The 14,866-nt window shown below is 43.5% G+C and overlaps 1 protein-coding gene across 4 annotated transcripts; it reads right to left on the reverse strand.

The window, feature by feature from the left end:
- Positions 1-3,404: 3,404 nt before the first annotated feature.
- LOC105031517 (cyclin-dependent kinase-like 2) lies at positions 3,405-14,621 on the reverse strand. Of its 4 annotated transcripts, none has more exons than XM_020043489.2 (12): positions 13,974-14,621; positions 13,238-13,438; positions 12,361-12,555; positions 11,157-11,356; positions 10,911-11,023; positions 9,953-10,092; positions 9,725-9,813; positions 9,044-9,161; positions 8,249-8,928; positions 7,503-7,596; positions 4,937-5,084; positions 3,405-4,855 (listed from the first exon to the last, which is right to left on the reverse strand). In XM_020043489.2, exons 2-12 carry the CDS (start codon positions 13,403-13,405, stop codon positions 4,680-4,682), a joined length of 2,121 nt encoding a protein of 706 aa, XP_019899048.2. In that variant the 5' UTR covers positions 13,406-13,438; positions 13,974-14,621; the 3' UTR covers positions 3,405-4,679. The 4 variants fall into 4 exon arrangements, with proteins under 4 accessions (XP_019899048.2, XP_019899047.2, XP_019899046.2 ...); XM_020043488.2 differs by having other exon boundaries at positions 13,238-13,441; XM_020043487.3 differs by having other exon boundaries at positions 13,238-13,441; positions 13,960-14,621.
- Between the last annotated feature and the right edge of the window lie 245 nt (positions 14,622-14,866).

Genomic DNA, 14,866 nt, shown 5'->3' on the forward strand with positions numbered 1-14,866 from the left:
GAGAGTACAGACTGACACTGAGGGAGACTGGACTGAGAGTACAGACTGACACTGAGGGAGGCTGGACTGAGAGTACAGACTGACACTGAGGGAGGCTGGACTGAGAGTACAGACTAACACTGAGGGAGACTGGACTGAGAGTACAGACTGACACTGAGGGAGACTGGGCTGAGAGTACAGACTAACACTGAGGGAGGCTGGACTGAGAGTACAGACTGACACTGAGGGAGACTGGACTGAGAGTACAGACTGACACTGAGGGAGACTGGACTGAGAGTACAGACTGACACTGAGGGAGGCTGGACTGAGAGTACAGACTGACACTGAGGGAGGCTGGACTGAGAGTACAGACTAACACTGAGGGAGACTGGACTGAGAGTACAGACTGACACTGAGGGAGACTGGGCTGAGAGTACAGACTAACACTGAGGGAGACTGGACTGAGAGTACAGACTGACACTGAGGGAGACTGGGCTGAGAGTACAGACTGACACTGAGGGAGGCTGGGCTGAGAGTACAGACTAACACTGAGGGAGACTGGACTGAGAGTACAGACTGACACTGAGGGAGGCTGGGCTGAGAGTACAGACTGACACTGAGGGAGGCTGGACTGAGAGTACAGACTAACACTGAGGGAGACTGGGCTGAGAGTACAGACTGACACTGAGGGAGGCTGGACTGAGAGTACAGACTAACACTGAGGGAGGCTGGACTGAGAGTACAGACTAACCTAAGCAGGTACACAGTGGCATCAATAGTGATGCCACTGTGTACCTGCACAGGTGAGAAACGTATCTTCTCTCAACAGAAAATCCATAGCTTACTGCATGTACTATATCAACAGTTTTGGTATCTGTTCCTGTATCATTTTACAGTAAGCTACCTGTATTCTGTTAGGCCAACATAGGACTGAACGTCCAGAACACCAAGGAGGGAGGGGCCCCATATTCACACAGGAGCAAGAGAGAGAGATCATAAACCTCGTTTTGGCCAATAATGCAATCAGACCATATTGTCAATGATTACCCAAGTTTCAATAATGTCCAACAGGTCTCTCTGTCAACAATAGGCTGAATCCTTAAAAAAACATAAAGTTCTGATGAAACAACTGTTTAAAGTGCAATTTGAAAGACATCCAGACAGGGTGAATGTCCTGCTGTGTGAATATGTGGTGGTACATTCTTTTTACTGTACATGCAATTTTACTGTATAGCAGACCTACAGTAAATTGATCTACACAATGTGATCTTTTGCTGTATTTCAGAGTTTTCCAAATGGATGCGGAGGAAGTCCTGCATGAGTTTACAATTTTTTTCAACTGCTTACACACAAAATCTTTTCATGTCACACGATTTTTGAAACCTCTCACTCAAAGTGCAAAACTACACACCAAATCTCCAAAACCATAAGCTATTTCTAAGCCTTTGACTCAGTTTTCAATTGCATAAAACACTTCAAAACAGTACACACAATTCTCTACCTAAAACACAAAGATCTAACAGGAAGTGCCTTGCTTTACTTTTCCAAACACAACCAATCAAAATGCTACACTTATTCACCAGGTCACACACACACACTCCTCACATGGGCAAACACTAATTGCTTAACTGATCACTAACCAATCACTGCTTTACTGTAGTATAGGCCTATAAAGAGGTCAAAGGTCAGATTACCTGTTTTGAATAATGGATGACAACAATGGACAGAGACCAAGAGGAGTAGGAGGGAGAGGCAGGAGACAACCATGAGGACAAATTCAAAGATGAAGAGTTGGAAGAGGAGGAGGAGGAGTAGGAGGAAGAGGAAGAAGAGGACGAGGGCAAAGAAGAGAAGGAAGGAGAGCCATCTCTGATGAGATTAGGGCAACACTTGATCATGTGATCAACCACGGTTTGACCATAAGAGAGGCTGGACTGAGAGTTCAGCCCAACTTGAGTCGATTTACAGAGGCGTCCATAATTCGAACCTTCAGAAATGAGAACATGCAACTATCTATTTTACCATTGCAGTAATGTACTGTAAAATACGTATAACTGCATAGTACTGCATAAACATTTGTGTGTAGAGTTTTGAAAAAATATCTTGAATAATGACACCATATTTAACAACATCAATGCTGCAAGCCTGTTTACCATACAACGACCACACAACGACCATACAATGACCATACAACGACCACACAATGACCATACAATGACCATACAACAACCACACAACGACCATACAACAACCACACAACGACCATACAACGACCATACAACGCATCCTCCTGTGGCACCAGGTGACAATGAAACAACTTTATAAGGTGCCATTTCAGAGAAACTCTGACAGAGTCAAGAATGACTTTGTAGAGGTGTGTATGCATCACTACTTCCAGTACTTCAGACATACCATATTCACTCATCTGTATATCCTTTTGTCTGTTACAGAGAGTATTGGAGATGGATGCCCATGTAATTCGCCATTCATTTATTTATGTGGATGAGGTTGGCTTCACCCTCACCAAAACCAGACGCCGTGGAAGAAATGTAATAGGACAGAGGGCAGTTACCAATGTCCCTGGACAGCGTGGGGGTAATATAACTGTGGGCTGCCATCACTCAAAACGGGGTCATCACAATGACACACTGGGTCCGTACAACACCGGCCATATGCTCACTTTTCTGGATGCAGTTTATATTTGGCAAGAGAAAACAGATCTTGTGATGTGGACGTATTGTGGCCAGACCCAGCCTGGAGAAGAGATGAAGCCCCCCCACCCAGCCCGGAGAAGAGATGAAGCCCCCCCACCCAGCCTGGAGAAGAGATGAAGCCCCCCCACCCAGCCCGGAGAAGTGATGAAGCCCCCCCACCCAGCCCGGAGAAGAGATGAAGCCCCCCCACCCAGCCCGGAGAAGAGATGAAGCCCCCCCACCCAGCCCGGAGAAGAGATGAAGCCCCCCCACCCACCCAGCCCGGAGAAGAGATGAAGCCCACCCACCCAGCCCGGAGAAGAGATGAAGCCCACCCACGCCCTACCAATTCCTGGACAGACCCCCGGGACACACAATTGTGTTCTTTACTGTATTCTAAATAATATACTTTTGGTTTACATATGTTTATGGTTATGGTTATGTTTTAACAGTAATCAAATCAATCAATCAAATTTATTTATAAAGCCCTTTTTACAACAGCAGTTGTCACAAAGTGCTTTACAGAGACACCCGGCCTTAAACCCCAAGGACCAAACAACAGTAGTGTTTGGCCTAATAAATATTTTCTGTTTCTACATTGCATTGGTGTTAACAGTGTACTTGTCACCCCTCTCAGCAGATTACTTTCACTGTAGAACATTGTATTGAAATGTAGATATAAGCCTATGAAAGACCAAAGAGCTTTAGATTCAGAACAACAGTGCTAACATGGTATATCCAAAAATGAAAGAAGTGTTTGCCATTTGATGCAAATCCTTCATTCTGACATGTTTTTATGGCATTTTTAATGCAGTCTTACATTTTGAAGGAGATAAGCACCATTTTACATTTTGTGTGAATTGTGTGTAGAGTTTTGAAAAAAGGTGACATAGTTTTGAAAAAGTGTGTAAGCAGTTGGAAAAAACTATATAGAATGATGAGGCTGGATTTAACCTGACAACAGTGAGAAAAATGGGAAGAAACCTCATTGGCCACAGGGCTGTTGTCAAAGTACCAGGGCAGCGTGGGGGTAACATTACCCTTTGGGCTGCCATTACACAGAACGGGGTCCTCCACCGCCATGCCAACTTGGGTCCTTACAACACTGACCTCATTCCTACATTTTTAGACAGATTACACAATATTACCACAGCAGGAAACCAAAGGGACCAGATGCAATACATTGTCGTCTGGGACCATGTAGCTTTCCATCATTCTGCTCTGGTCCAAAACTGGTTTCGTCAACACCCACAATTTACATTTCTGTACCTTCCACCATCCTCCCCCTTCCTAAACCCCATCCAGGAGTTCTTCTCAGCATGGCGGTGGAAGGTTTATGATCTCCGGCCCGATGTCCAGGTGGCCCTCATTCAAGCTATGGAGGAAGCATGTGATCAAATTGAAGCAGCATCCATACAAGGACGGATTCATCACTCCAAAAGATTCTTCCCACGTTGCCTTGCAAATGAAAATAGCCTGTGATGCTGACAAGGCCCTGTGGCCAGATCCAGCTAGGCAGAGAGATGTTTAGTCATTTCCTTTTTTTTCCGGTACTGAACTGGATATGTAATTTATGTTACAGTATTACTGTATGAAAACTGGAAAATGTTGTGCTATGAATGTTATGTTGAAATGTTCAGTACTGACTGACTTGAGTACATGAAAATAAATAAATAATTTCATTAGTCTGCACAATTGGTGTCAAGTGGTTTTGGTGAATTTATTTTTCCACTTTCTCTGTGTAAATGGTCATAGTGTTTTAGGTTGAGTGTTTGACTGATTCAAACGGAATCAGACCATATGATGGTTTGGTTTATGTTATGACCACAAAAAAGGTTTTGACAAAAGTGTTCAATTTTGCAAATGATCTGAGGTATTGTGCTACTTTGGTGTAGTGTTGTATTAATTGTCTGAAGGGGTTTGAAAAATCGGGCCCTGTTTTCACAATTGTGCTTAAGCAACTGAAAAAACGGTAAGTGCTCGGTGAGCACACCCTTTCAGTGGGGATCAATAGTGGTGTGTCTCCATTTTGTGGTGTGTTGTTGTGTGTGTTGGCGTGTGGTTCAGAGATGGTGCGTGTGTGTGTTGGTGTGTGTTGTTGTGTGTTGTTGTGTGTATGTCCGTAATGGAAGGAATGGGTCTGTCGTTCTTCTGCTCCTTGTTGCAGGCTTTAATCGGTTTCCCTGGAAGACATGAATGAGAGTATGAAAGTCAGAAACTGTGTGCTTGAGTGTGTGGGTGTGTGGGTGTGTGTGTGTGTGTACCCTCAGCTCCTCGTAGCTCCGACAGTGGGGGTTTGAGTTCAGGGAAGTGAAACTCTGACCGCAGAACATCCGGTTTCCTCTTACCGACCACGCCATCAAGGTCAAACAGGAAGGAACGCTCGTGGATCACACTCTTCTCTTTAATCATCTGGTGAGAATGTGAGGAGGAAGAGGAGCAAAAGGAGAAGACCGTTAGTTAGACAAACGGGTCGACAGATATGCAGACAGACAGAGGCAGAAAGACTCGACGGGTTTCAAACACATTACATGGAGGGCTGAGACCTAAACACACAGGTGACAGGAGGTCCTGACTAATTAGTGAACCTAACTGATCAAGTACAAGGTAGGAAGGAACACAAACCTATACCCACTCAGCAAACCTATACCCACTCAGCAAACATATACCCACTCAGCAAACATATACCCACTCAGCAAACCTATACCCACTCAGCAAACATATACCCACTCAGCAAACATATACCCACTCAGCAAACCTATACCCACTCAGCAAACCTATACCCACTCAGCAAACATATACCCACTCAGCAAACATATACCCACTCAGCAAACATATACCCACTCAGCAAACCTATACCCACTCAGCAAACATATACCCACTCAGCAAACATATACCCACTCAGCAAACATATACCCACTCAGCAAACATATACCCACTCAGCAAACCTATACCCACTCAGCAAACATATACCCACTCAGCAAACATATACCCACTCAGCAAACCTATACCCACTCAGCAAACCTATACCCACTCAGCAAACATATACCCACTCAGCAAACCTATACCCACTCAGCAAACATATACCCACTCAGCAAACCTATACCCACTCAGCAAACATATACCCACTCAGCAAACCTATACCCACTCAGCCCTATGGAAAGAGACCTGTGGAGTCTGTCTATCTGACTGTCTTGTGAGTCTGTCTGTCTGTCAAGTAAATCTGTCTGTCTGTCTAGTGAGTCTGTCTGTCTGTCTAGTGAGTCTGTCTGTCAGTCTGTCAGTCTGTCTGCATGTACAGACTCAGAGTACAGACAGACAGAGTAATGGAAGCACACCCAGTCTCATTCTTTTTTCGATTTTTTCAAACAAGATTTTTTTCTTTCTTTTTAAAAACTCACTGGCCACACTTCAGGACTCATGATGCAAAGGGTTGGAGGATGAAACATTTTTAACGTGATTGTGTCACTCAGGTCAGTTGAGTCAATTGGTTCGCCACACTGCAATACCCAGACATGCCCCAGTGAATGGGCCCCAGCACCGACAGGATAACAGTGTCATGGCCAGACATGCCCCAGAGTATGGGCCCCAGCACTGACTGGATAACAGTGTCATGGCCAGAAATGCCCCAGTGAATGGGCCCCAGCATCAACCAGATAACAGTGTCATGGCCAGACATGCCCCTGTGAATGGGCCCCAGCACTGACCGGATAACAGTGTCATGGCCAGAAATGGCCCAGTGAATGGGCCCCAACATCGACCAGATAACAGTGTCATGGCCAGACATGCCCCAGAGTATGGGCCCCAGCACCGACCGGAAAATAGTGTCATGGCCAGAAATGCCCCAGTGAATGGGCCCCAGCACTGACCAGATAACAGTGTCATGGCCAGAAATGCCCCAATGAATGGGCCCCAGCACTGACTGGATAACAGTGTCATGGGCAGCGACAATCAAAATGATATATTACCACATACCAAAGCACATACACATGCTGTCATCCATACCACACATCCACTCCACTACATAACCACACTTTGCCACCACAACATGTACAGTGAGGGAAAACATTATTTGATCCCCTGCTGATCATGTGCGTTTGCCCACTGACGAAGAAATTATCCGTCTATCATTTTAATGGTAGGTTTATTTGAACTGTGAGAGACAGAATAACAACAAAAAAATCCAGAAAAACACATGTCAAAAATGTTATAAATTCTTCTTGAAAACTTCCCTTTAAATAAAAAGGTGCAATGGTCTCTTCATTTTTTTCGGAGCTGTATATATACGCATATATATATATATATATATATATATATACACACATATATATACACATATACATAAATATATATCTATACTAAGATTAATACAAACTCATAAATACACATACTTTTATATACACATACAGACATGCCCACTGCTCACCCTCAAACCCCTAATCCAGTTTATGCATGGTTACTGTTAAATTCAATTGTCCAGAGGGTGCCCAAGACTTAATCCCAAAAACCTAAAAGGTGTTTCTATGTTCCCCCCCCTCCCCCCTTTAAGTCCGTCCGCCCCAGATGCCATTCCCAACATACTAACACGGTTTCATGAATGGGCCCCAGTAGCCACCTCTTGGATATTCCATTAGGGTGATATGAATGCCATTTAAATGATGACCGGAGCACATTATGAGCAATACTTTTCTCACTTTTGGTACAACTGAAAAAGAAACAAGGAAATAGTCCAGACAGATGGCTTGAGAAAGCCTCCTACAGGTGTGTCTCGCTTGGTCTGGATTTTTAATTCGCCACATGTCAACTACATTTTCACAGTCTGATTCTTACCTGAGATTTTAGATTGCCAGTCAAGGGACTAGACAGAGACTGTTGTGAGATTCTGCTGAAGAGGTTCATATGTTTCTTATCCTTGTCTCTGGACCTGGAGACAACACATAAACAAAGTAGTGATGTAGTAGCCATTGGTTACTGTATAAAACCTACAACTACTACCAGACTGGTCTTGGTACTGCATAAAACCTACAACTACTACCAGACTGGTCTTGGTACTGCATAAAACCTACAACTACTACCAGACTGGTCTTGGTACTGCATAAAACCTACAACTACTACCAGACTGGTCTTGGTACTGAATAAAACCTACAACTACTACCAGACTGGTCTTGGTACTGTATAAAACCTACAACTACTACCAGACTGGTCTTGGTACTGCATAAAACCTACAACTACTGGTTGTGGTAATTAGATTCAAACATGTTGTTTGTTTTGCTCTTTAACAGTGATACACTCATAAAGTGATGCATTATGGGGGATGTAGTACTAAAGTGAGACAGGATTAAGGTATATGTCCCAAAGGTAACTATATCTACCTCAGATTGGCATCTACCGCAGAGAGGCATCTACCTCAGAGAGGCATCTACCTCAGATAGGCATCTACCATAGATGGGTATCTACCTCAGATGGGCATCTACCTTACGTAAGATATATCTCTCAGATAGGCATCAAAAAAGTATGTCATAAAGGTATTTCATAAGAACCTGTCATTATACTGAATGACCGTAAAACAAACATACATGGTTGTCATTCGACCGTGGTTGACTGTGACCACATGGTTCTCTGCGTCCCTCTCCAAATCCTCGGGTCTGGGTTTAACCGCCACAGTCTTGGTCATGGTTGTGGTCATAGTGGTTGTCTCTGTGGGGGTCTTGTCCATGCCTCTGGGTTTAGAGTTTGTCAGGGTCATTTCTTGGGGTTTAGAGACTGTCAGGTTCATGTTTCTGGGTTTAGAGTCTCTCAGGGTAATTTCTCTGGGTTTAGAGTCTGTCAGGGTCATTTCTTGGGGTTTAGAGTCTGTCAGGGTCATTTCTTGGGGTTTAGAGTCTGTCCGGGTCATTTCTCGTGGTTTAGAGTCTGTCAGGGTGGTTTCTCGAGGTTTAGAGTCTGTCAGGGTCATTTCTCGTGGTTTAGAGTCTGTCAGGGTGGTTTCACAAGGTTTGGAGTCTGTCAGGGTCATTTCTCTGGGTTTAGAGTCTGTCAGGGTCATCTCTCTGGGTTTAGAGTCAGTGAGGGTCGTGTTTCTGGGTTTAGAGTCTGTGAGGATCATTTTTCGGAGTTTAGAGTCTGTCAGCGTTGTGTTTCTGGGTTTAGACTCTGATGGGGTCCTGTCCAAGTCTCTGTGTTTAGATTGTATGGTGGTGTCAGTTTTGGTGACTGACAGACTTTCTGATGTTTTCACTGGTGTTCTGCTGGAATCCTGGAGAGTAGAATAGATGTTTATGTGCGTGTGATTTTGAGGACGTTTACACACAAAGACCCAAATGGTATTTTATAGCTGGGGATTTTTCTAAAAGGATGTGTGTGTGTCTGACCTTGTTTTTCCCAGTCTGCTCCTTGCCGTTTTCTTTCTTGGGAGCCTTGTTCATCCTGGGAAGACAGCAGGTCTCCTTCTGATCCCTTTGGATCTTGGCCTTCAACTCTTGGAGAAACCTGAATCGATAAAATTACAGTATATTACATTAGATCAACTTTTGGTCATTGAACAAGTACAAGTACAGGACAACGAAATTCAGATAGCATCTAACCAGAAGTGCAAATAGAAGAGGGCAGAACATTTACAATTGTTCTGTATATGTATTAAGTATATCTATCAAGTATATGTATATTACCAGTGGAATGTGTATATGCGCAATGAAGTACAGTACAAATGGCAATACTAAATGTGCAATAAGGCAAATAGAGGTGGATTGAAAATGTACCAGTATTAACTACAGATATAAGTGTACCAGCATTAAACACAGATACAAGTGGGATAAATAGTTGTGCAGATACATTATTCTTAAAGGGGAATTCGACTCTTTTACGTCATGAGGTGGTTCAGCCAGAAAGATGTTCGTTGACCAGGAGAAGCTATAAGCCAAGGTGACTACAGTTAACTGATGTTTGTGGATTACAGTTCCTCAAAACAGCTTTAAAGAAACACCAACAGGAACTAACAATGTTCTAGGCAAAAATATACAGCAAAACAGCCCGTGGATGTATCAGCGAGTTACCTGAGGTGGAAGCCATCATTAGTAAACAGCTGGTGTTCCAGAAGGTCAGAACAGTGGGGTCTTCTGTCAGGGTCTGTCTGGAGACATGTCTGGTCGGAGGACAGCGAGACACAAAGAACTGAAACTTTTCAGTGTGAATATTTCCAGAGAGAAAGAAATTCTACCTGCTTTGTCAACGCAAGCATCTACTTCCTATGCCTTTAAAGCAGTTGTGGGGGGGGGGGGTACCTGTGTCAAGTCTCTAGTTGTAGCAGATAGTTTGGGGTAGCGTTGTCCAAGGGGTTCTCTGTCAGAGACTTCTGGCAGATTGACTCCTGAAAACACAGGGTTCTCATAGAACAACTCCTTATGACGGGGAGTGAGGTTGCCTTGGGAATAAACACAAAATAAAAAATAAAATATTACTTGAATTTATTCATATCCATATATTGGATGATTTTTTTTTATAATGCCTAGAAATAGTAAGAGATCATTACCAAGTTCAACCTTAAACTATAAATCGTCATTGGTACTGGGAAACGCTCAAACAACTCCCACAAGTCTGTAAACACGCAAGTGTGTGTCAGCGAGTGTGTGTGTGTGTCAGCGAGTGGGTGAGTGTGTGTTTCTGTGTATGTGTGTGTCAGTGAGTGTGTGGACTCACCTAATAATGAAACAATGAAACACTCACACACAGACAGACACTCTGCTCTATACATTTCATGCAAATTTCCCCATGAGTATAGTAAAAACTGAAAAAATTTGACTGATGGGGACCTTTTGCTGGTCCCCATGAGGCAAAAGTCAATTTCCGGCTCAGGGTTTAGGGTCAAACTTACAATTCATTTTAGAGTTAGGTTTAGGGTTAAGGTTAGGCATTACATCTAGGTAAAGTTTAGACATAAATGTTACTTTATTAAGGTTAAGGTTAGGGTTAGGTTAGATTAGGGTTAGGTTAAGGTTAGAGTTAGGGTTAGGTTTAGATTAGGGTTAGGTTAAGGTTAGGGTTATGGTTAAGTTTAAGATTAGGGCAAGAGAGCATGCAATTTCTCTTTTCTGGTCCCCATGAGGATAGCCATACAAACGTGTGTGTGTGTGTGTCAGTGAGTGGGTGTGTGTGTGTCAGCGAGAGGGTGTGTGTGTCAGCGAGAGGGTGTGTGTGTCAGCGAGAGGGTGTGTGTGTGTGTCAGCATTTGTGTGGACTCACCTAAGCAGCGTATAATGAGGTACAGCTGGTCTATGTCAGAGTCTCCAGGAAACAATGGTTCTCCTGTCAACATCTCCACACACAGACAACCAATAGCCCACACATCTACAGCCCTAAACACACACGCACACACACCCGCACACACACACACACACACACACACAGTACATTCATATGCAGGACTATTAGACAAACCCATAACAAACTCTTGATCTTTCTATCTTGGTTCTGTGTGTCCACACTTACTTGCCATACTTGGTGTCGCCCACCAGCAGTTCTGGAGCCCGGTACCAGCGCGTGGCTACGTAGTCGGTGTAATTCTCCCCCGGCGCTGCCATGGTCCTGGCAAAGCCAAAGTCACACAGCTTAACCACGCCCCCATGGGACACCAGGATGTTCTCGGGTTTGATGTCCCTGTGGATGATCTGGACCGCAGAGAGAACACTCTAAATGCCGTCAGAAACACTGCTCGGTGAGAACTAAATCCCAGAATACTTTGTGGCTGTAGAATGTATTGTAGTTTTAGGTGGTTAACTCCCACATAATAGTTATGGTTAAACCCCACCTATTCCATTTCATTTTAAACCACTGACCTCAACCTTAACCCTAACCTTAAACCTAACCCTTAATCTCAAACGTATCACAGTGCTACCCTTGTAGTCAGTTCAAGACTAAACAGATTTGTACATATAACTTTTTGTCAGTCTGCACATAAGATCCGACTGGGATGCGTTTAGGAGAGGTGCAAGAAGGTGCCACGATGAGAGGATGTAGGATTGGCTGCCTGGCAATGGAACAGAATTACTGATGAACTCCCTTGCCAACTCAGCGATCCGGGAAACCTTTAGTTAGTGATTAAATGCACTGACCACAAGGTCTCAGACAAGGTGACATTAAGTCCAGGGGTTAAATTGGACGGGAGCCAGTAGGACCGGCGCTCCTCCACAGACGATTGAAATGAGACCAGGAGGAGCTGAGCTCCACCACATACGATTGAAATGAGACCAGGAGGAGCTGAGCTCCACCACATACGATTGAAATGAGACCAGGAGGAGCTGAGCTCCACCACATACGATTGAAATGAGACCAGGAGGAGCTGAGCTCCACCACATACGATTGAAATGAGACCAGGAGGAGCTGAGCTCCACCACATACGATTGAAATGAGACCAGGAGGAGCTGAGCTCGACCACATACGATTGAAATGAGACCAGGAAGAGTTAACTCCCATACTTCCACTGACCAGCAGTTTAACATTGTATATACAATTTGAAAGCAGAAAGTAGGGCTCCCACACTTCCCAAATCCCCCAATTTACCCCCTTGTTAAGTCACCTCAAAACCTACATTTACACCTCCCCCAGTCAAGATGAGGACAGAGGCATGTGGAGACAGACAGGCAGACAGACAGACAGGCAGACAGACAGAGACAGACAGCAGACAGACACTCACATTGTGTTGATGACAGAAGGAGACAGCTCTCAGTATCTGGTAGAGGTATCGTCTGAGACGGCAGTAATCCAGTCCACTTGGACTTTGCTCCAGGTCGTCCAGCACCGTACGTTCGACGAACTCAAAGACCAGGTACCAGCGACGCCTCTTCTTCCACACCTCCAGCAGGTTTACCAAGTTCTCATGGCGTAGGCGCTGCAGAGAGAAAGCCAGCAAACAACAAAATCGCAAAACTGACAAGTACAACTACAGACTCAACGGAGATCTTTAATTTGATTAATTGTATTTGTGACATGCACACAATAGCCAGTTTATTAGGTACGCCACCTCGTTCACGAAAATGTATCACTGTAACAGTGAGTTGCAGCAAGGCCTCGAGGAACCCAGATTTTGCTCAACTGAACATTAAGTATTTTGGGTACAATGGGCGACCCCACGCAACTTTTTTGCATGGGGTCCCAGTATCTCAAAAAAGTCTGCTTACAAGCACAGCTGTGTCTAAGATAAAAAAGATATCCAGTCAGTGACAGTCTTGTGGGCGAATAACCACTCATTGATAAGAGAAGCTGAAAGAGATGTGTTTTGCGTAACCTTACAGTTGGATCACAAACAGGAAACATACCCGACATTCAATCAGCAGCAACTATATGATGCCATCGTTTTCAGAAGAATTTGGCTGTTCTGTAAGTGCTCTGACATGGGTGTGCCCAATAAACTGCCAAGTGAGTGTTTCTCAAGCACTTGTCTTACAGCTTCTGCTGCTGGCATGTGTTTATTACTGAACATGTATACATCACATCCAACTTGTTAAAATATATCATTTCTATATGAAAAATTAACGTATTCTATTTTATTCATGTTTTAAGCACCAACTAACCTTGAGCATCTTGATCTCTCTCAGGACAATCTTTTTGACCGTTTTATCATCTTCTGACTCCAGAAACCTCTTAACGGCCACAATCCTTCCACACTCTTTGTGTCGACACTTCATGACGGCACCGTAGCTGCCCTCCCCGACCATCCCCAAGTTCTCGTACATCTCCATGACGCAGCACACGCTAGGCTACAAACACACTACCTACTGGGCAAAACAATTTGAAATACGTTTTTTCAGCCTGAAAGACGTCTTATCAATATCTTGGCAAGTAGTAGGGCACATGACTAATAATGAAACAGTGAAACACTCACACACAGACACTGCTCTATAAAATACACGGAACAAAACACACTCTGACACACACAAACACGTTAAAACACACACACATTCTGATCAGCTGAGGATATAGATTGGTAATAAAGGGGGGAAAAGAGTGATCGTTTGTTAGCCTATATAAAAAGAAGTTTAAACACTTTTCTGTACATTTCAACATTAATGCAAAAAAGGAATTGCATAGATTTCCCAGATGGTTGGATTAAAACAAAAAGCGAATGATCAGTCACTACAGTGTTACAGTTTTCAACCAATACGGTTTCTGCAATATAATGCATTTATCTTTAACCTATGGCTGGGATGTTAGCCTACGTCAGCCACATTACATGTGACTTTTTGAAATTAAGTTGGTGAAAAACTCTCAATAAATATTGCGTAGTAAAACTTACTAGCTGCCGTGTACCTGCATGGGACCAGGATCATCTCCGGAAACGCAGCCGATCAGCAAGCCTACGACTGACAACTTCAGGCGCTTGTTGACCGATTACCGGATTATTGTTTCACTACAAAGCCATTCTTATCAGATCAATGTCACTCTTTTTATCGGAAAAAATGCCCTGACATCCGAGAGTATTTACGGTCCAATTTTCCTTTGTGGAACCCCACAAGCAATTACTCCGGTCACCCAAGCCGTTACCCGTGGCAACTGGCCTCCTGCGCCGTACACAAAAACAACGTCGCCGTGGCCACTTGCATGGGCCAGTTTGCGTAACCTTTATCCCCCCTTGCGTGGACTAGGAGATTTTCTAGTATTAACTTCCATATCACCACGCAATGTTACAAATAAAACAAAGATTGGCCAGTGTCCTGTTTTTAGAAATCTAAAATGTTTAGATAGAATCGCAAAAGGTCAACTTAGATTATTTCCGATGTTTGACCCTTAGGCCTATTTAAAAAAAATTGACTTTAGTATTCTTAGAACTCAGAGCAGGGGTAGAACCATAGATAATAGAACATCCTATATGTACATAATATAGAATATGTTAGCCTATTCCTTCAAATAAATTTTTTTCTAAATAAATTCATTGAAAGAATGCCTCTACTGTAGGATACTTACCAGATCCAGAGGACACAAATATTACTCATATGGAGACTGGAGGATCCCGACATTTAATGACAAAGATCCAAATTACCGGAGGACCGCCTTCAACCAATTTAGTAGTCAGTGTAGAGATATCGTATAACTAAGGAATGCACATAATTATAACATGTGACAAATATTATAAATAATACGCTCACTTGAATGAATACAATAGTCCCAAGATAAACATGAAAAAGTTAATCTTACAATAGAGA

Source organism: Esox lucius, chromosome 24, assembly GCF_011004845.1.
Source record: "Esox lucius isolate fEsoLuc1 chromosome 24, fEsoLuc1.pri, whole genome shotgun sequence".
Lineage (NCBI taxonomy): Eukaryota > Metazoa > Chordata > Actinopteri > Esociformes > Esocidae > Esox > Esox lucius.

What these genes read in the sequence shown, in the direction of transcription:
- LOC105031517 (XM_020043489.2), bottom strand. Translation starts at nt 13,405, where the DNA reads ATGGAGATGTACGAGAACTTGGGGATGGTCGGGGAGGGCAGCTACGGT. An exon ending in CCTCATTATACGCTGCTTAG is followed by an intron (nt 10,093 to 10,910) that starts GTGAGTCCACAC and finishes TTTATTCCCAAG; the next exon opens with GCAACCTCACTCCCCGTCAT. An exon ending in CAACTAGAGACTTGACACAG is followed by an intron (nt 9,814 to 9,952) that starts GTACCCCCCCCC and finishes TCCTCCGACCAG; the next exon opens with ACATGTCTCCAGACAGACCC.